The sequence below is a fragment of the Neltuma alba genome, unplaced genomic scaffold (assembly GCF_004799145.2).
Source record: "Neltuma alba isolate B1F8T4 unplaced genomic scaffold, ASM479914v2 tig00010374_pilon, whole genome shotgun sequence".
NCBI lineage: Eukaryota > Viridiplantae > Streptophyta > Magnoliopsida > Fabales > Fabaceae > Neltuma > Neltuma alba.
The window spans coordinates 184893-205291 of NW_021635279.1; the positions used below are offsets into that span (position 1 = coordinate 184893).

The 20399-nt window shown below is 36.6% G+C and overlaps 1 protein-coding gene across 2 annotated transcripts in view; it reads right to left on the reverse strand.

Moving 5' to 3' along the window:
• LOC114756166 (UDP-glucose:glycoprotein glucosyltransferase) overlaps positions 1-20399 on the reverse strand; it is a 34151-nt gene extending 13752 nt beyond the window's left edge. The window contains exons 1-23 of one of the 2 annotated variants that reach the window (XM_028945078.1): positions 20018-20396; positions 18594-19043; positions 18334-18487; positions 17240-17411; positions 16160-16233; positions 10154-10250; positions 9940-10052; positions 9723-9838; positions 8219-8276; positions 6912-7064; positions 5229-5327; positions 4980-5129; positions 4796-4864; positions 3970-4055; positions 3652-3814; positions 3393-3527; positions 3212-3311; positions 3018-3112; positions 2819-2928; positions 2461-2671; positions 2113-2181; positions 1777-1922; positions 18-119 (exon numbers count right to left, since the gene is read on the reverse strand). In XM_028945078.1, coding sequence (XP_028800911.1) covers positions 18-119; positions 1777-1922; positions 2113-2181; positions 2461-2671; positions 2819-2928; positions 3018-3112; positions 3212-3311; positions 3393-3527; positions 3652-3814; positions 3970-4055; positions 4796-4864; positions 4980-5129; positions 5229-5327; positions 6912-7064; positions 8219-8276; positions 9723-9838; positions 9940-10052; positions 10154-10250; positions 16160-16233; positions 17240-17411; positions 18334-18487; positions 18594-19043; positions 20018-20178 — 3083 coding nt within the window. In that variant the 5' untranslated portion in view covers positions 20179-20396. Of the gene's footprint in view, positions 1-17; positions 120-1776; positions 1923-2112; positions 2182-2460; positions 2672-2818; positions 2929-3017; positions 3113-3211; positions 3312-3392; positions 3528-3651; positions 3815-3969; positions 4056-4795; positions 4865-4979; positions 5130-5228; positions 5328-6911; positions 7065-8218; positions 8277-9722; positions 9839-9939; positions 10053-10153; positions 10251-16159; positions 16234-17239; positions 17412-18333; positions 18488-18593; positions 19044-20017 lie in introns of both variants that reach the window. The other variant, XM_028945079.1, reaches the window with a different exon arrangement.

Sequence of the window (20399 nt, forward strand, 5' to 3'; positions counted from 1 at the left end):
TAGGTAACTAAAATTACCTATGTTGATCGTGCAACATCTCAAAACGAGCACTTTCAGAACTCCTACTCCTTGAAGCCATTGAAGAAGATAAGATCATGATGACATCACTAATCAATTTGCTGCAGGCAAAAAAAGCAACCATTCAATAATGATTTGGCCCAAAAGAGATAAAGGCTGAACAACTATAAGTTGCTTTTGCTGCTCTATAACAGCCATGTAGCGTCAAAATATCATTAAAAACTCCAAATCGAACTTGTGGCACCCAAAGCATGATAGGATGATAAATTAAATCAATAAGGCAGCATGATAGAACAATAAGAAATGAGAAGCAGATTAACATAGTATAAGGTATATAACAAGAAGATTAAAACAGGATAAAAAGGAAATTGTGAACAGAATCGTAAATCAAAACGCACATTAGCTGTAATCATAGCCAAAGTGATTGAATCACACATCTACTGATTCAGAGCTCCAAAAAGGATTAAGATTAAAACTGAATAAGTATTCTGTATGCTGTTATCATTACCCTGACATGCAAGATGTCAATCAGCATTCACGATACCAGAATTTAGTAAACTGAAAATTAAGATGACAGCTGTCATCCAAGATTAAAACTGAGTAGGTATTCCGTATGCTGCTATCATTACCCTAACATCAAAGATGCCAATCAGCATTCACGATACCCAAATTTAGTAAACTAAAAGTTAAGATGATGGTTGTCATTCGAGATGTCAGGGTGTCATGATGGGCGGTATTTCATATCACTCATAAGACAATGGGAATCTCAGGTCATCCTATTTCAGCTCGGTTAGCTTTGATAATATATCACTTGAACTCTGTCGGTCACTTACCAAAACATGTGCATCTGGCTACAAAATTCCAAACCAATACTGCCCCGAATGCGTAATATAATATGCATACCATGACACAAGTCACATGGCAAAATGAACAACATATCAATATAGTTGAAAAAATGTTGTGTTATATCTAGTATGGGTGCTAGATGTATATTGAACACCAGTATGTAAAAATGTACTCATAGTTTACTAAGTGGATCACAGATATCCAGTAGATCTGTCCGGTTTGGCCCAATAAGTCACCAATTCAACCCAGCCAAAACCTACCATTATGCTGCTATTACACGGACCTAAATCAAGCAAGCATTATTCTCTGCTTCTACTCAGAGCGCAAAATCACTCCAGCAATACTATTGTCATCACAGACCCTGTACCCACTGCAGATTGGATGCATCGGATATCCATCCAAATGGATGGGTCAATCAGTAGAGGGATGCCCATACAGGAAAAGGTTCATGGGAGAATTCAGATTATACAACGTTTTTCCATTGAAATTTAGCATATCTAGATGTTGAGTTTGACCCACCCAATACAAACGGATTCAAAAGCCACCCAACTAGCTAATATGTCACTGCTAGATGCAATTAAACACTATCTAACTCTCCAATTTAGGCAAAGGAAAAAAGAGAAGACATAATCTATTTATTTCCATACCATGTTTCAATGTAATGTTAATGCTAATGTTGAATTATCCACGTTCTTTTTAAACAACTCATTTTTCACCAAACAATCACTAAACGGATTAGAACTTCAAATCTTTCTACTTCGGAAGCTAAGCTTACAAACTTAAGAATGCCGATTTTTTTAATAAAAAATTGAACTAGGAAAGACAAAAGAAGCATCAAGTAGAGGACATGATATCCTCTCACAACAAACATCAAAGAGGGAAAACAAGAAACACTGGAAGCTTATATCAAACCTTGTTATCAAATCAGGGTCAATATCCTGCCATTTCACTTCTTCAATAATTTCCTGAATGTGTTTGGTCCTGTGCTTAAGCTCAACCGATTCAAGAAGATGCAAATCATCACTCAAAAATGTATGTTCATCAATAGGATAAGTAACCTATAAAATAAAAATCTTAAGGTGAGAAAACAGGATGACTGGTACGTACATTTTGTTAATGATGATATATTGACGTCAGATTAGGTGAGGGGGGGGGGGGGAACACTACTTAAAAACAAGAAGTGAAGATCAAAGATCATAATTGGTCAGGAAGGACAGCATATAGCCAGAAACATTAAAACAGCCTTACCCTTCCATTGGTGATGACAGCATTGACACTCGATTCCAGCCCAAGCACCCTATACAAAAATGTTCCCACCTGGTGACAGGTAGACTCTTCTATAAATTTTCATAATTCCAATTAAGAAAATGAAAAAGGATTAGAGATTGGATCTAATACTGTACAAATTTCCATGAAATTAGTCAACGAAGAGGTGAAGTAGTAGGGGGAAGTTTAAGAGCAGTTTAGAACAATATCCATCAGCTACTAATGTCAAATAAAAAAGTTAGAAGCAAGTTGAGGCCCCAGGGGGTGGAATCAGCTGATCAGACATGCACTGGAATGCAATTGTCCACAAAAAAAAACAACAAGGAGTACCTTAATCAAATGTTTTCTCACTTCTCCAGTGGAAAATTCATGAAGGGCAGGTCGATAGGCCTTAGATGGTAACCCATTAGACTCAGCAAGCTCACAGACCTTATCAATAAATGCTTCCGTGCTGTCAGCTGCCACAACTGATGGAAGGATGTAGTTCTGCTCATAGAATGAGCACAGTTGATCCAAGAAATCTAATGCATTCTTCTTATGGCTGTATAAACCCATGCATTAGAACATCTCAAATACAAAAGGTACTTAACTTTGAATAGGAAAGGGGTATTTGAGAAACTACAAAATTAAATACTAATCAATACGCAGAAACTCAAAAAAAAAAAAAAAGAGACGGAAAAAAAATGACCTATATGATGATGCAGTGATTCCAAAAGCCTTCACAAAACGAAGGCTCAAATCAGCACTTTGATTGGCACTAAAGAGAACACCTACTCGAGCATTTTTAGACCCTTCTATCTGCAGCATATTGTGGAAAACAAAGGAACTTCACAAATCATTAGGCAAAAGCAGGACCACGAAAATTTGACAAAAGTGATGATAATAACCAGGTAAAATAAGCCTTGACGAAGCAATTTCATCCCACTCCTTGAGGTGATATCGACAGCAAGAAGATGAGTAACAGGCTTCAAATCATCTATTGCTGGGGTAAATCAAAAACACCAACATGTGAAGAAAAGAAACAGAATGCAACGTGACCCCCAAAAAACAAAAAACGAAAAGAAAAATGGAAATAGCTTACTTCCAGGTGAATGCAAGTAGCTGATGTCATTTGCCAGAGATCCTTCTCCAAAATTAAACATAGAAAGAGATGTGAATCTCGGTTTACTATCAGAAATAATCTAAGACAAAGAAACATGCAAAATGGGTTAGTCAGGGTTCTTACATGAGTATCCTATAATTTACAGATCTAGTAATTATACCCGTGGATTGTAGCGTTGAATGCCAGCTTCTGATAGGAACTTGTCTAACACATCAGTGTGAGAATTTATATGTCCAAAATACACTTGCTCCTGTATTCTTGGAGTCTCATCATTCAAGGCATTTAAAAGAGCCTCCTGTTGACATCAATTACAAAGGACAAGTGTTAAAAAAGTTATCCTACCAAAAGCCAATGGAATTCTCAACATAAGAAATCAGGCAGCAAGGCAGAGGCAAACATTTCAATATCTAAGGCTTTACCTCAGTTGGTTCAATAACAAGTCCATTCATCAACAGAGAACATTGTAACTTAGACAAACCAAGCTTAAAGACAAACATGGAGCTTTCTTGTGACATCTCCTTCAACTTTTGTTCCTTCCCCAGCTTTAGTAATATCTCACTAGGTGGAGATTTGACCTTTGGTCTACAGAAATTACAACAACTTTAACTCAGGGAATTCTATATCTAACAGGTAAAAGAGAAAACAATTAAACACAAAATGTTACTGTTAGTATAGAAGAACCACGATAGAGAAACATCAAAAGTACACAAAACCATGAGAAAATCTACAAAACCCACAAAATTGTATCGACAAATGCTCCTTCAACATGGTGCGCTTCAAGGGCATCTTCAGAGCCATCTGACTCAGTGCGCAATTTGTTTACCTATGAAGATGGACAATAAAAGTTCTTCAATAGGATTGCAAACAAGAACAATTTGAAATTTCTCAAAACAACTGTCAACATAAGTTACAAAACACTCCATGGGGGAGGTAAACCATGCACTAAGAACACTTGGGCAATAGGTTCAAGAGTCATTTTGGTAATTATCCACTATTAATACAATGACTCTCCAGACAGCTGAATAGATCAAAATAGATGGGGGGAAAAGTGAATAATAGTATCCTCATCTCATGTTCATAATTTATTCTCGGTTCTGGCTCTGATTTTACCACTTGCATAGTTAATAGTGTGGGTAAATCATTTAAGAAGCCAGAAACAACTAGCCACTGGGACAGTAGGAGCCTTTTCTTGTGCTATAGTATACCTGTATTTCTAATTACAAAGTATCCAGAAAAATTACACAATGTTATGATAAATATAAACAGATAAGGAAACAATGTGAATAATAAAGATCATAACATACAGTTATGATATATGAGTCAAATCAGCCAAATTTAGCAGATTTAAATCTTCAGCTAAGGTGGAAAAAGCTAATTTCAAGATACACGGACAGAATCACATGTGCAACATATAACTGCATCTTTCAATTTTCTTACTGATATGTATTCTGAATTTGCAGTCATTTACTTGCATATAATTTCATTTTCGTCTACCTAAAAGCAGTGGTACAACAAGGTCATGGAAACATGGTGAATTGAAAATAGTGATCATTTAATTCATACATTGCTCAAAAATTGGAAAGCCATTTGAATGCCAAAGTTCTCTTTGATATAGAAGAAGAGACGCATGATCTGGGAAAAAAGGGCAAACAGAACACTACATTAGTAGGTTAAATCCAAACACATAATGGAGCAGCTTTCCATGATGTTTAAAATAAATAATACAAACGGAAAAGGGAGCAGTTACCTTAGTTGATATGTCGTCCTCAGAGTTATCTCCATTCTCCTTGGAAGAACGATTTTCTATCTGTTTTGTGACATAGTTTGAAGAATACAGCACAATTCCAAACCTCATTGGCAAATTATTTTCATACAATGACAAGATCATATCAATTGACTGCAAGGTTCCAGAAAATAAGCAATTAGTGAGGGATTTCAAACGAAAATTTACACAATCATCAGCAGGAAAGTGTTACAGAGGAGAAAATAAACATGCCTCAAGACCACAAGTGGTTGCTGGGTCAAGAACATAAATAGCATGAAAAAGGTTTTTACGGATGTAACGCAGCTGCCCGGGGAAGACTGGCATCAAGATCTAAACAAAACAAAAATATAAATTTTATTCATGTAAGACTTTACAACATGGATAATTTAATAATATAAAGTAACCACTTACAAATATACATTAAAAATTGTAGAGATATGATATGATTTGATATGTAAATATTATGTAATTATGATTAGGATTTGATAGGATATGATATTATCATAATGAGCCATTAATACAGAGGCTCCTCTCACTTGTATATATATGTGTATATTCTGATCAATGAAATACAAGAGAATTATTCTCCATATTATTCTATTTCCTACATGGTATCAGAAATTTGGCATGAGCCAAAGCAAGTGCGATCATTCTGTATTTTATCAAAGAACAGCGGCTGGCATGATTCTCTTGGTGGTATATGTAGATGACATTGTGATCACAGGCAGTAATGGTTCGGGCATCTCGTCCCTCAAGTCCTTTCTTAATTCCCACTTTCAGACGAAGGATCTGGGCTCTCTGACATACTTTCTAGATATTGAAGTTATGAGAAGCAAGAAGGGCATATTACTGACACAGCGCAAATATGTTCTTGACCTCCTGAAGGAAACTGGAAAGTTGGGAGCAGCACCGACTAAGTTTCCTATGGTTCACAACCCACTCCTTGACGCTGATGGAAGCATACCACTCGATGATTCTCTTGATGATGAGAAACGAATGCTTGAGGCTCAGAAGAGCAAACCATTTGAGAATCCTGAGAGGTACAGGAGAATGATTGGCAAGTTAAACTATCTCACTGTAACTCGTCCGGATATTACTTATCCAGTCAGTGTACTAAGCCAGTTCATGGCATCCCCGACTGTCAGACAGTGGGAAGCCTTGGAGCACGTGTTACATTATTTGAAGGGATGTCCAGGTCGTGGGATATTATACAAAAATCATGGCCATACAGACATTGAGTGCTTTTGTGATGCGGATCACGGTGGATCAAAGGCCACGAGACGGTCTACTACAGGATACTGTGTCTTTGTGGGCGGGAATCTGGTGTCCTGGAAAAGCAAGAAACAAAATGTGGTGTCCAGATCGAGCGCAGAGGCAGAATACCGAGCTATGACACAGTCTGTATGTGAGATAATCTGGATATATCAGCTATTAAAGGAAGTTGGCCTCAAAACCACTTTGCCAGCAAAGTTGTGGTGTGACAATAAGGCTGCCCTACATATAGCCTCCAATTCTGTGTTCCATGAACGTACCAAACATATTGAGATTGATTGTCATTTTATCAGAGACAAGCTTAAGGAGAACTTCATCTCCACTGGATATGTGCGTTCTAGTGATCAATTAGGCGACCTTCTAACTAAAGCTCTAAATGGGACTCGTGTTGACTATCTGTGTGACAAGTTGGGCATGCTTAACATTTATGCTCCAACTTGAGGGGGAGTGTAGAGATATGATATGATTTGATATGTAAATATTATGTAATTATGATTAGGATTTGATAGGATATGATATTATCATAATGAGCCATTAATGCAGAGGCTCCTCTCACTTGTATATATATGTGTATATTCTGATCAATGAAACACAAGAGAATTATTCTCCATATTATTCTATTTCCTACAAAAATTAAATCACCTCATTTAAATTGCTCCTCCATCTTCTATACTTGGCATCTTCTTCCAAGTTGTTAAGATAATTTACATGTGTTGAACGAAAGTCAACACGGAATGTATTCGACTCTGAAGGAGGTAAAGTTGAGAGTAGCTTCCGGATGGTGCTATGAGGAATCTGCAATTATGGGAATATATCAGTATTACAAAACTAATGTTAGCAGAGCATCAGTGAATGCTGCCTTTTTACTAATGCTGCTATTGAGTGAGAGAGAACTAACAAATACTCAAAGGTACTCTATTACTCCCTTTGGCTCAAAATACCACTTCGTTTCCATCTATCAGTCACTTATATCCCAAGCACGCAAACCGAGAAATGCATTAAACTGATAATTTTTTTCACATCTGCCCTTATTAAAGAAAGGGCATTAAAAATATGTTTTATACTTCCTCTTGCCTTTTTGCTTTATGTCTTTCTGCATTTATTAAGTCAACAAGAGTAAAATTGGAAAAAGCTCATTAATTACCATATTTATGAACAAAATTTTTCCGTACAGGTGACTTATAAATAAGAACAAAGTGGGATAAGCATCAAATAATTAAATTATGCAACTCAAGATGTTGGTTAAAATTGGTCAAAGACAATAAATATGTAAAAAATGCAACTTAATTTCCTAAAACACCTTTATTTAGGGGGAGGGTAAGTAAGAGAGAGAATGAGTGAGCAGAGAGACGAGAGAGAATGAATGAGGAAAAAAAAAGATGAGAGAGACATATAATTTATTAAGGGCAAAATGTATTAAAAAAATACAAATCCAAATTGATGCTTATTATAATTTAAAAAAAAAAAAAAAGGCCCTTCCGAGATTTGATACTTATATTTTGAACCAGAGGGAGTATCACTAATTCGTAACAGTTTTCAGTTTGAAAAACAATATAAAGACAAGGAAAAAAATAGCAGACAAATTTTGCACAAACTAAAAGTGACAGTATCAATAACATGCGAGCTTCTGTATGTAATGCACACATCAATTTTCTTTCGGAACCATTTCAGCATATACCAAATTAAATTTAATTGCACCATTCTCGTTGCCAGATTAATATTAGTAACTACTCTTTTTTTTTTTTTAAATTCTAAAATTTCTTAGTCACTGTTCTTCTAAAAACTATTTCTGTACAATCTACCCCATTATACAATTGTATGAAATCTCAACCGTTAGTGCCCCAGAATTGTTCATTTGTCCACAAAGATTACACCAGGAGTAAGTTAACAAGAAACCAGTCCAGTACAAAGAAAATTCTAACATACAAAAAAGATCAGAGGGAGTTCACCTTTAATTTTGAGAATTGATCAGCCAACAACAGGTCCTGATGGACCAAGTCTATTAACCTAATAAATGATCAAAGGAATATAATATCAGAATATGGAAAAAATTTTGAATGAAAAATGAATATCATTACCTCAAAAAAAGGAAGAATAAAAAATAAACTACAACAAACAGGGAAATGATTCCTTAATCACCATCCATCTCAAACTAATATATGGAAAACTTTCATCCAAACAAAAGATTATCTCAGCCACGAGTCCAAACACACTAAAAAAACGAAAAATTATCAAAGAGAGCTATGACACCAGGCTGAACTTGATTAACTATGTTCTTTGAGCTGAGAAGACGTCTTGAGGTAAGTTGGGATATTTTTTAACCTTTCAGTATTCATTATCTGAGCTTGTAATGAAAGGACTATGATGATGATAAATTGAGAATAATGTCAGCAAAGATGACTAATGTGAGCAATAGAATAATATGTTCAATGGATGTTTACTACAGAAGCATTTTAAACATCTCACATGAAGGTAGCTAGACAAAATAAAATATTATTAGAATTAGAATAAATTATAAATGACTCTTGAATATTGCTGGAATTACACAATACTCCCTTCCATGTTTGAAATACACATTTGTTCAATTTTTTTAATTAAAATACCAACCATAAAAAACGTGTTTGGATTAATGGAGGATATTTTAGAAAAAAATAAATTAATATTGGAGTAACAGACAAGGATGTTGGGATACATGTGCGTTCATGACAGAAAAACAATCAGCAATGATTATACACAAGGGAAAGTTGGCATCGCATCTATCGAGGAAGAGATGGTAAAAAAATCATTTAAAGTGGGTTGTACATGTGCAAAGAAGGCTGACAAAGGAACCAATAAGGAGATTCAAGCAAATGATCTTTAGCCCTATGAAGAAATATGGAGAAAGACCAGGAAGAACACTCAAGAAAGTCATCAAACAATCTCTTAGTGAATAATATATCTTAAGAGTTGGTTGTTGATATAGCAATAATGTCAATCCATGCATTCATCCTCACTCTGTGAAGTCAAGCTTATTGTTATTGTGGACTAAGATATAGTATAACTTTTAGTTCAAGAGGGTGTTTGTGTAATCTATAAGAATTGCTCCAACAACCTTTGCATTCCTTTCTTATTCTAAACCCTTTAAAGATAATCTGTAAAAATTGTTCTAAACTCATAGGAGACACCCAGCAAACGTCAATAGAATTGGCTGCATCACTATGAACAAAAAATATGTTTTCAAGATGGTAAAATATTATACAAAAAATTCACCCAATATATAAGCTTCTTTAAAAAAGCACAGCCGTAATCAACGCAACTAAAAAGAACTTTCCCAATGGACCTCAGTCTAACTTTTGGCATGTACACATCAAAGAACCTTGGAGATTAATAAGATGAAGGGAGAAGGATGGCAGCAACCTAAGGTACAATATAGGTGCATAATTAAAATGAAATCAGCAGGAGAAAAGGCCTTACAGATAAAGGTCTATATCTTCAACATTGACTAAAGCGCCATTGAGAGCCATTAAAGACTTGCCAGGAGGAATCATGCGCTGGTTTGCCATTATTTCGTCTTTAACAGAATCATCAAGCTGTCACATGTCACAGCTCAATAAGGACTAAAGAAAACACTGCTTTGGAAAAAATTGTTTTAAATATCTGAACATTTAACACAAGTAACAAGATTACGTACCTTCATGCGAGACAGAGAAGAAACTATGCTAGGGAAGTTTTGATTAATTTCCTGCATTGACTGCAGAGGATCAGAAGCCTTGACTATTCTCTGAGCCGTTTGATGTCCTAAATCTGTTTGTCATGAAAAAATAAAGAGAACAAAGATCAATTGAACCAAGTATAAAGGAAGTCAGTTATCAGCAAATTTATTCAAGTATTATGGGGAAACATACCCTTTAGTTCCCAAACGTCAAGAGTGTCTGACACAGTCGATGATAATAGATAATCCCTAAAAGCCATTATCTCAGATGTTAGCTCCGGTTTGCGCTCCTGCAAGTAGACAAAAACAAAATCATCCATAAATCTGGTGACCTGAGAGTTTGAGTTTGGGGAGGGGTTGTGAAGTATAATTCAATAAAAAAATAAATATGTTCCAATGAGTCAAAGAACATAACAGATAACACACACAAAACGGGAAGCAAAAGACAAATGTGCCACATTCGCCCCTTCTCAGTATTTTCTACATGTCATCATAGCCATGCATTTCATTATGCTTATCGCAAAAACCTCCTCCCAAGTTTAGTGGTCACAAATGACATTCATTGCCTTGCTCCAATTCAAACCCCCATCTTACATCCTATACATAATATCTCCATCAATTTTATTATCATTTTGATTGACGATTGCAGCTGTGCAACATGAGTACACAACCAAAGAATATTCCACACTGTCCCCTCCACAAAATTTGCAGTAAATATCTTGCCGGCTCTAGTAGACCTAGGTTCCCAGAAAAGACTCTAAACAGACTACTCTAAAGATCACAATCTTCAAGGCACTGTAAAAACAAATTAGCTACATATTCAGATCTTGTCTGGTAACACATATTGATCATTCACAATACCGATCATTAGAAATTTCTTCTCCTGTAAGAGAATCTCAATCAAACTTCATTATCAATTTTAAAAAAAAAAAAAAAAGCTCTTCAGCATTATGGGAAAGTGGGCTAGCTATTAGCGGCCCATGAACCAGTATTTTACCCTAAATCTCCTAGATCATTTAATCATAAATGTTGTATTCCAGGATCATTTAATCATAAATGCTGTAACGGTCAGATTGAGATAAAATCTGATCATATCTGATTATTATCCTATCCCACGATTCTAGGAGCTATTTAGGGAAACCAAATCAGATCTATAATAATTAGGAATATTCTCCCCCATCCTATAAATCATGTAAAATGCTATTCAGTAAAATATATTGTGAATCATTCAGAAACACTAATATGGTATCAGAGCACTGATCTGAAAATATTCTCAATGGCGTTCAAAGCTGCTCTTCTGCAGCCACGCGCCTTCGCTGCTGAGGGCAGCAACTCCGATCCCTCACAGCAAGGGACGCCAGCCCTAGTCCCTCAGTCTGATGCGTTCTCCCAATTCCCGGTTACCCATCGCCTAAATGGGCATAATTACCTACAATGGTCTAGATACGTGTTGATGTTTGTTCGGGGACGGAATAAGGAGACCTATCTTACTAAAGCTCCACCAGCGTCCACCGACTCCCAGTTTGCAACATGGTGTGCGGAAGACAACCTAGTAATGGCATGGCTTATTAACTCCATGACCGCCGATATAGGAGAAAACTACCTTCTTGCCACCACAGCCAAAGAAATCTGGGATTCTGCTAAAGTTACCTATTCTGTCACTGAAAACACAGCAGCTTTGTTTCAGGTTAAGCGACAACTCCATGACCTAACCAAAGGTGATCAAACTATTACCCAATATTATACTGCTCTAATGAAACTTTGGCAGCAAATAGACCTCTATGAGGTCCATGAATGGCCCAGCACTGCAGCAGCCATGTATTACAAAAAACTAGTGGATCAAGAACGCTGCTATAAGTTTCTCCTTGGTCTTGATGATTCCTATGAGGATGTGCGAGCAAGAATCATGAGTCTCAAGCCACTTCCATCACTACTTGAAGCATTCAACACTGTTAAATTTGAAGAAAGCCGAAAGGTATTAATCACTGCCTCTAATATTTCCTCTACTTCAACTAACTCCTCTATTCTCGCTGTCAATGGCCCACAAAGTGATCCCAAAGCAAAAAGGGGTAATAAGTGGTGTGACCACTGTCACAAGAGTGGTTACACTCGAGAAATGTGCTGGAAGCTGCATGGCAAGCCTCCAAACAACAAACCTAGGGGCAAACCTGGCAGCAAGGGAATGCTAGTAGGCGTTAACTCTAATGAAACCATTAGTCATGATGAGTTGCTGTTACTGCGCAAATTTTTGGATAAGCACCTGCCCTCTACTCCTAACAGTGAGAACACTACCCCTTCTGTCACTCTAGCCCATGCAGGTACTGCTCTCACTCATGTTTTTCATAGCCTGACTACATCTAAAATCTATGGATTATAGATTCTGCGCAACTCATCACATTACTGGATTTAAAGAATTATTTTCTGACTTTAGTAATTTTTCCATACACAAAACTGTGGAAGTTGCAAATGGGCAATTTGCTCAAGTCAGGGGCTCAGGAACTGTGATCATTACTCCTAATATTACTCTGCATAATGTCTTATATGTTCCTGAGATTGAATGCAGCTTGCTCTCAGTACAACAAGTGGCTGAAAACCTTCACTGTCTTGTTACTTTTGATAACACTAGCTGTGTTTTTCAGGACTTGGCATTAGGGAAGAAGATTGGCGCTGCTAAAGTATGGAATGGCCTTTACTATATACAAGGGTCCTCCCTACAAAAATCTATTTGTCACTCTGTCTTATCCCCTATGCCTCTTGATGAAATAATGTTGTGGCATTCTAGATTAGGCCACCCTAGTCTATGCTATATGCAAGTTTTATTTCCAAATATTAATAATACTGCTATTGCTGAATTTCATTGTGACACTTGCTATTTTGCCAAACAAGTTCGAAATACTTATTCTTCTCACCCATATAATCCTTCTCATCCCTTTTACCTTATACATAGTGATGTTTGGGGGCCATCTAAATCTGAAACACATTCCAAAGCTCGTTGGTTTGTAACCTTTATTGATGACCACACAAGATTAACTTGGGTTTTTCTAATGAAAGATAAATCTGAGGTTTTTTCGCTTTTTCAAAATTTCTATACCTTTATTAAAAATCAATTCCAAACCTCTATCCAGATTTTGCGAACTGATAATGGCAAAGAGTATTTAAATTCCTCTTTAACAAATTTTTTAGCCACTAATGGTATCCATCATCAAACCTCTTGCACCTACACTCCACAGCAAAATGGCATCTCTGAAAGAAAAAATAGGCACCTACTTGAAGTAGCTAGAGCCCTCATGTTTGAAACAAATGTTCCTTCAAGATTTTGGGGAGATGCTATACTTACTGCTACACATTTAATAAATCGCATGCCTTCCAAAGTCCTAAAATTCAAAACTCCTCTCCAGACACTTCTTGAGCATTTTCCCAACTCTGCCCTCTTTACCTCCTTACCTAAAAAGGTATTTGGTTGCACTGCTTTTGTTTACAATGAACATGGGGGAAACTGGATCCTAGAGCAATAAAATGCATTTTTCTTGGCTACTCTTCAAACCAAAAGGGATATAAATGCTACTCTCCCATCACTAACCGAATCTATATTACTATGAATGTGAGATTTGTTGAAACACAGCCATATTATCACAAATCACCTATTCAGGGGGAGAATCAGGGAAATAATTGGATAATTTGTGATCACTCTAACAAGCAAACAGAACCTTTAACCTACACAAACCCTTCCATGCCTCTAGATATACATATTACCCCACCATCTATACCTGCCACATCTCCAGAACCTCAACACAGCCTCCAAAATAGCCCAGAAAGGACTGGCCAAACCCCAACCAGACCTGAAAACTACCCAAACAGGCCTGTACCTCAAAACAGAAACTTCTTTGAACCCCTAAACTCTATTTCTGATCAAGATATGACTGAAAACTCATAGAATCACCTATCACAGCGAAGAACAGCAAAACACTGAACAAAGGCCCACAACTAATCCAACACAGAATCATGATTCTGCACCTCAACCTAGTCCTGAAGATCTCCATTGGCCCATTGCTTTAAGAAAAGGTAAAAGGAGCTGTACTCAGCATCCTATCAGTAAGTATGTGTCTTATGCTAAGCTCTCTCCTCATCTAAAGACTTTTGTAGCTAACGTAGAAAATGTGAAAATTCCTAAGAATTTCAATGAGGCTATTTCAGATCCAAATTGGAAGCGAGCCATCGAAGAGGAATTAAGAGCTCTACATAAGAATAGAACCTGGAAAATTACAAATCTGCCTAAAGGTAAGACAATGGTAAGTAGTAAATGGGTATTCACAGTAAAATATAATCCAGATGGGAGTATAAATAAATATAAGGCTCGGTTAGTTGCTAGAGGGTTTACTCAAACCTATGGCATAGATTATCAAGAAACCTTTGCTCCTGTAGCAAAACTCAACACTGTGAACGTACTATTGTCTATTGCTGCAAACTTGGACTGGTCTTTACATCAACTTGATATTAAAAATGCCTTCCTAAATGGAGACCTAGAAGAAGAAGTTTATATGAAAATCCCTTTGGGGATGAGAAATTCAAAAAACTGTGGGAAAGTTTGCAGGTTATACAAATCTTTGTATGGACTAAAACAGTCCCCCAGAGCTTGGTTTGAGAAATTCTCCCAAGCAATTAAGGGACAAGGCTACAAACAATGTCAGGCTGATGATACACTATTTATTAAGCACTATGATGACAAACTAACAGCTCTCATTGTATATGTTGATGATATAGTATTGACAGGTAATGATGAAAAAGAAATTGCAAGGCTGAAGGAAAATTTAGCAACAAAGTTCGAAATAAAAGACCTGGGCCCACTACGATATTTCCTTGGGATGGAAGTGGCACGAACAAAAAGGGGGATAAGTGTATCCCCACGAAAATACACACTAGACCTCCTAAAGGAAACAGGGATGCTAGGATCTCGGCCAGCCAACACCCCAATGGAACTAAACCAAAAGCTGACAATAAAACCCGATGGAGAAGCAGTAAACAAAGAAAGGTATCAAAGGCTAGTGGGGAAGCTCATCTACCTATCCCACACTAGGCCTGATATTTGTTATCCTGTTAGTGTAGTAAGCCAATTCTCAAGCAGTCCCCAAAAGGAACATATGGTGGCAATTTACAGAATCTTAAGATATCTGAAAAAGACTCCAGGACAAGGACTATTCTTTGCAAAAGGTGACTCTAAAGAAGTGGAACTCTTCACAGATGCTGACTGGGCAGGCTCTAAAAGGGATAGACGATCCACCACTGGTTATTGCTCCTACGTATGGGGAAACTTAGTAACTTGGAGAAGCAAGAAGCAACCGGTAGTTTCAAGAAGCTCAGCAGAATCAGAATATAGGGCTTTAGCTCTAGGTATTTGTGAGGGGATATGGCTTGTAAGGCTTCTTAAGGAGTTAAAGATGGAAGGCAAGGTACCAACAAAGGTGTGGTGTGATAATCTCTCAGCAATAAAAATTGCCAACAATCCTGTACATCATGATCGCACAAAGCACGTGGAAATAGATCGTCACTTCATCAAAGAAAAGATTGACAATAAAGTGATTGACCTAGCCTACATACCCTCAAGATATCAGATTGCAGACATGATGACAAAGTCCTTAACTCAAGAAAAATTTGAAGGTTTCAGAAACAAGCTAGGAATGATCAACATCTATTCACCAGCTTGAGGGGGAGTGTGGGAAAGTGGGCTGGCTATTAGCGGCCCATGAACCAGTATTTTACCCTAAATCTCCTAGATCATTTAATCATAAATGTTGTATTCCAGGATCATTTAATCATAAATGCTGTAACGGTCAGATTGAGATAAAATCTGATCATATCTGATTATTATCCTATCCCATGATTCTAGGAGCTATTTAGGGAAACCAAATCAGATCTATAATAATTAGGAATATTCTCCCCCATCCTATAAATCATGTAAAATGCTATTCAGTAAAATATATTGTGAATCATTCAGAAACACTAATAAGCATACTTCACATAACTATGAACTGTTTAATCCACTCATCTGCCCCTCTAGTATGATATCACTGTCATAGTTTTCCACGCAGAAACCATAACATGGATTAACACACAAAAAAGGCAATAAACATCACTGCTTATATTTAGCATTTGTTGATTTCAATACAATATAAATAAGAGTGATTTTCAAGGTTATACAAACCAGAATTTTGGAGAATATGAATCCTCTAACGTCTTGGTTAAGATCTTCAGTTCGGGGATCCTCCAAAGTCACACCTGCAACCAACATCTAAGGTTGATTAGATCATTTGCAAATATAACTAAACTATTATTGTCAAAACAATCAATGCTCAGGATTAGTTTATTTAAGTGAACTATATGAAGAACAACAATGAGAATTTAGAGAGACATGCTACGAAGTTTATGCAACCACTACAATTGAAGCATCAATGTGTTTGGTGGCTTGATATTATAAGAAAGCATAGCAGTCAGCCCCTAATAAAGTGATGGGGGACAGACCAACAAACATTAACTTGAAGAATGTAAAAATTCTCCATTAGAGAACCATTTCGGTCTTGGGACAACTGTGTAGAGAATGACAAAAAGCCATAGTATGACTTAGTTTGCTTCAGTTGGTACAGAGCAATCATTGCTTCCTTCGTCCATTAGTATGTCCAAAATATCCTAGACTCCAATAACAATCGCCATATTTTTTCAAAAGCATAGCAATCATCATGTTGCTAGGTAAAAATAAAGGCCCATAGTGGCACAACCTCATTAAGCAAACGCTCTACCATTGCAACCAAGAAAGAAATTTATCAAGCATTAGAATGCCAAGACTGGAGAGAATCTAATCACAAGCAAGCGAGGTCTGACCTCAAGCCAGCGAGTGTTAGAACCATAAATAATTTGTCTCATTTCAGACATTAAAATATTGAAAACAACATATTGACTTCTTTCTTCACAAACCTGACCTTCCCACATAAGCATTCATGTCCAACTGCTTCAAATTCATCGTTTTAGTAACAAGAACTTGAATACATTAAATGTCATTAGCATATATGGATTTAGGACACATGCTACTACACATTTATTAACAAGAACATCAAGACACATCCTACTACACATGCATTATCTAATCAGCACAATTACCTTGTAATAAAATCAGGCTTACAGTCCACAAGTACCTATCTCCTTTAGCAAATTAACTTCTACATTCAAAATATAAAAACATATGGGCTACAGAAAGTCTAAACTCTACACATGTATTAATCATTCTAACCTTTCTTTACAGTACTGTCATCCATGGCTTTATATTCCATATTCTTTAGAGCAAGCTCCACACCATAACCACCCAGGTTTAAGGTTTGGCCTGTACCAACAGAACCACAATGGCCAGAATTTGCCTCACAACCCGCAGGCAACACTGGTCTGAGTACATACTTAACTTTCCCCTAAAAATCCACAGGTCAAAATATCATTAGTTGCAGATGAAACAGATGAAAAAGAAGCATAGGACAACTATGAACCAAGACTTTAGTTTGTCAAGGCCATTGAAGCATAAAGTTCACAATATCAGTAACATATACTTTTCAAAGATACGAATATGAAAGCTTATTTATGCATCAGTAAAGTTATATACCCAGATGGGCCATCTGACCATCAGTTATATCACTACTTTAAGTCTATAAATTTCTCTTACATAACTTTAGTCCAGAAGCATATCCAGATGCTTAGAACATCAAACATGAACCTTTAATCTATCTCATCTCCATCAAGAAGAAATTAACAAAGTTCCCCGCAAACCAATCAGAAAAGTTGGCATATAAGTCTATATAATATTACATAAACACACACACGGTAAAGGACTAAAACTTCAGTAAGTGGAATATCAACAGTTTTTTTCCCAATCTTGATGAATCAGATAAATCTGTAGTTCCCTCCCATGCATTTTCAGAAGCTATGCCTATATCAAATCCTCAAAATAAGACAATGTTACAAAAACCATAGATAGAACTCATCAATCACATAAGTTACAACATCAATCTGTTTAGAAAATGTAGAAGATTGATATCTCATATGTCAAGCTTAAATTTTTTTACATTTTTTCTTACTTGTATAAGAAATGTACCTCTTTTCACCCACTCCCTAATGTCTTGTTCATCTCCACAAGTTCTAGAATATGATATCAAATTATCATTCCCATATGGTTCAATCACATAAAATTAAGTGCTCGTGAAAGAAAATCCAATTTAAAGGCTAGTACAGTTTATGCTTATCCACTGTAATCACACTTTTCTGGAAATATGTGAGGAAAAAAAATGCTTATGATGTTCCCATGATGACATAATTAGAACAACAAGTTAGGGAGTGAACCTCTTTAGCTGCTTTAACAAGAGCAAAATGAAACTCCTTAAAGCAGTTAGTTCCAGGAGCACCATAGAGGACAGCAACAGGACTTCCAATGCTTGAATCAAGATGGACATGATCAAAATCAAATATTTCAGGTTGCTGAAATGAATCACTGACCCTGGTAACATTAGATAAACGTTTGAGACATTATGCAGCATGTAATTGAAAATAATACTAAGACAAAAACAGATCAACGACATCAAAGGAAAGAAAACAGAACTCACGGTTCAACTGGCCTGTGAATCCATAGGTTTAGTTCTGAAACATCAAAAAACAAATGTGCACCAGTATCCACCCAACAGCATTTCCCCACAGGACTTCTCAGGTTAACATCATCATGCAGGATATCTGACTTTGTAGTTTCATTACCCTTTGTTGTTTCACCAATCTCCACTTTGTTATTGTTTGAGTAACTTTCATCACCTAGAGGAAAAGAAGAAAGAGATTCATCTGCTAATTGCTGATAAAGCACCAACCTTGGGGATGCTGATCTCAGCAAAAGAGAGAACTCAAGCAGTGATGCCAATGGTTCACTCAAAAGAGGCTTTCCATATTCTAAAATTTTCTTGAGACAATCTTTAGCTGTTTGAGAATCAACAGCATCCTTCTCAGTACGTAACCAAACTTCAATGAAGTCCCAAAAAAGGTCTTCCTGTTCTTTAGATAATAATTCGCTGTTTACAAGTGAAATAAGGAAGTTAGATCAAGTTCAAAGATTGTTTGCTGTTTCTACCAACATTCAAAAAAGAAAAAAGAAAAAAATAATAGAGAAGGCAACACAAGCCACATTTAGATTTGGCACGTGAAGTGAATAGAAATCCAACTAAATTGAAAATTATCACTTTGTTGGCATTTTTATGTCTCCATTTATACCATAAAATTGGACAAGTGACAGTAGTTAAGAACCAAATGAACCTCAAGGGTTGTTCGTTCATATTTAGACATAGAATGAGATCTTTAGATTTGTGCATTACACAAAACCCAGGGAACAGGGCACGCTGTCCACAGTTTGTGAAGAGTGTGACTTGCAAGAAATTTTATTAATATATAGATATACAAAGCTAGTTAAATGATTTAGACATAAATCAAATTCCATAATCTTCACTTCTACTACATATTCCGAAAAACTTTTTTCATAAACTAATTTGCAAGCTAAGGACTTTGAATCAAGCTTCCTCAGTAGCAGTTATAATATTCTCTTCTAATAAATCCCAGATAAGCACTTCCTACTAAAATTTAAGATTCTCAGGGTATAAATATTTTGTGCCACAAAAATATTCAAATATTAACAATAAAATAAGTTTACGATCCAAAATCTTTTCTTTTTTTCTCCTTACCATATATCTAAGAAAGGCAATATAGAGCCTGAACAAAAACCTTAAAATGGTAATTTTTGAAAGAATGCAAATACAAAGGCTAGGCACATTGGGGAGAATTTCACAAATTATCACCACTTACAAGTCTACTCCTATTATTCCATATTATGAGTACGTGACACACCGAGTTTCCTTCCCATTTCCATTTCACATAGCTTTCTCTAGCTGGCAAACGGGATGCAATAGTTTTAACAAACGCAAGTAGAGTAAGCAAGTTATCAAAATGACTCTCGAATCAAGTGAAGAACTTGAAAATTACAGTGACAACGTACCCTGCTTCTAAAAGCAACGGGGTTCCCGACCACTTAGCCCGAAGCGCAACTTGCACGTTCTTAGGCCCTCGAGTGTCAGCAAAAGCAGGGCCAATCCCTAACAGTCCCAGACATGCTAGAACAATCAGAACTCGAAATCCAGATCTATAAAGGGCCCCCATTAGGTTGGCCAGAAAAATATTATAAGCGCCAGTCAGTGTCTGCAAGAGCTAAAGCAAGACCGATCCACCATTAGCGAATGTGAGAAGTTAGGAAGGAGATCAGAAGGTGAAGGTTTCGGCTCCGGGCTACGTGTTCTGTGGGCACTTCAGGAACTGAGGTTTCAAGCGGAGACGAAAGGAGACGACCCAAGGCGACGACTCCGTGATGAATGGCCGAGCAT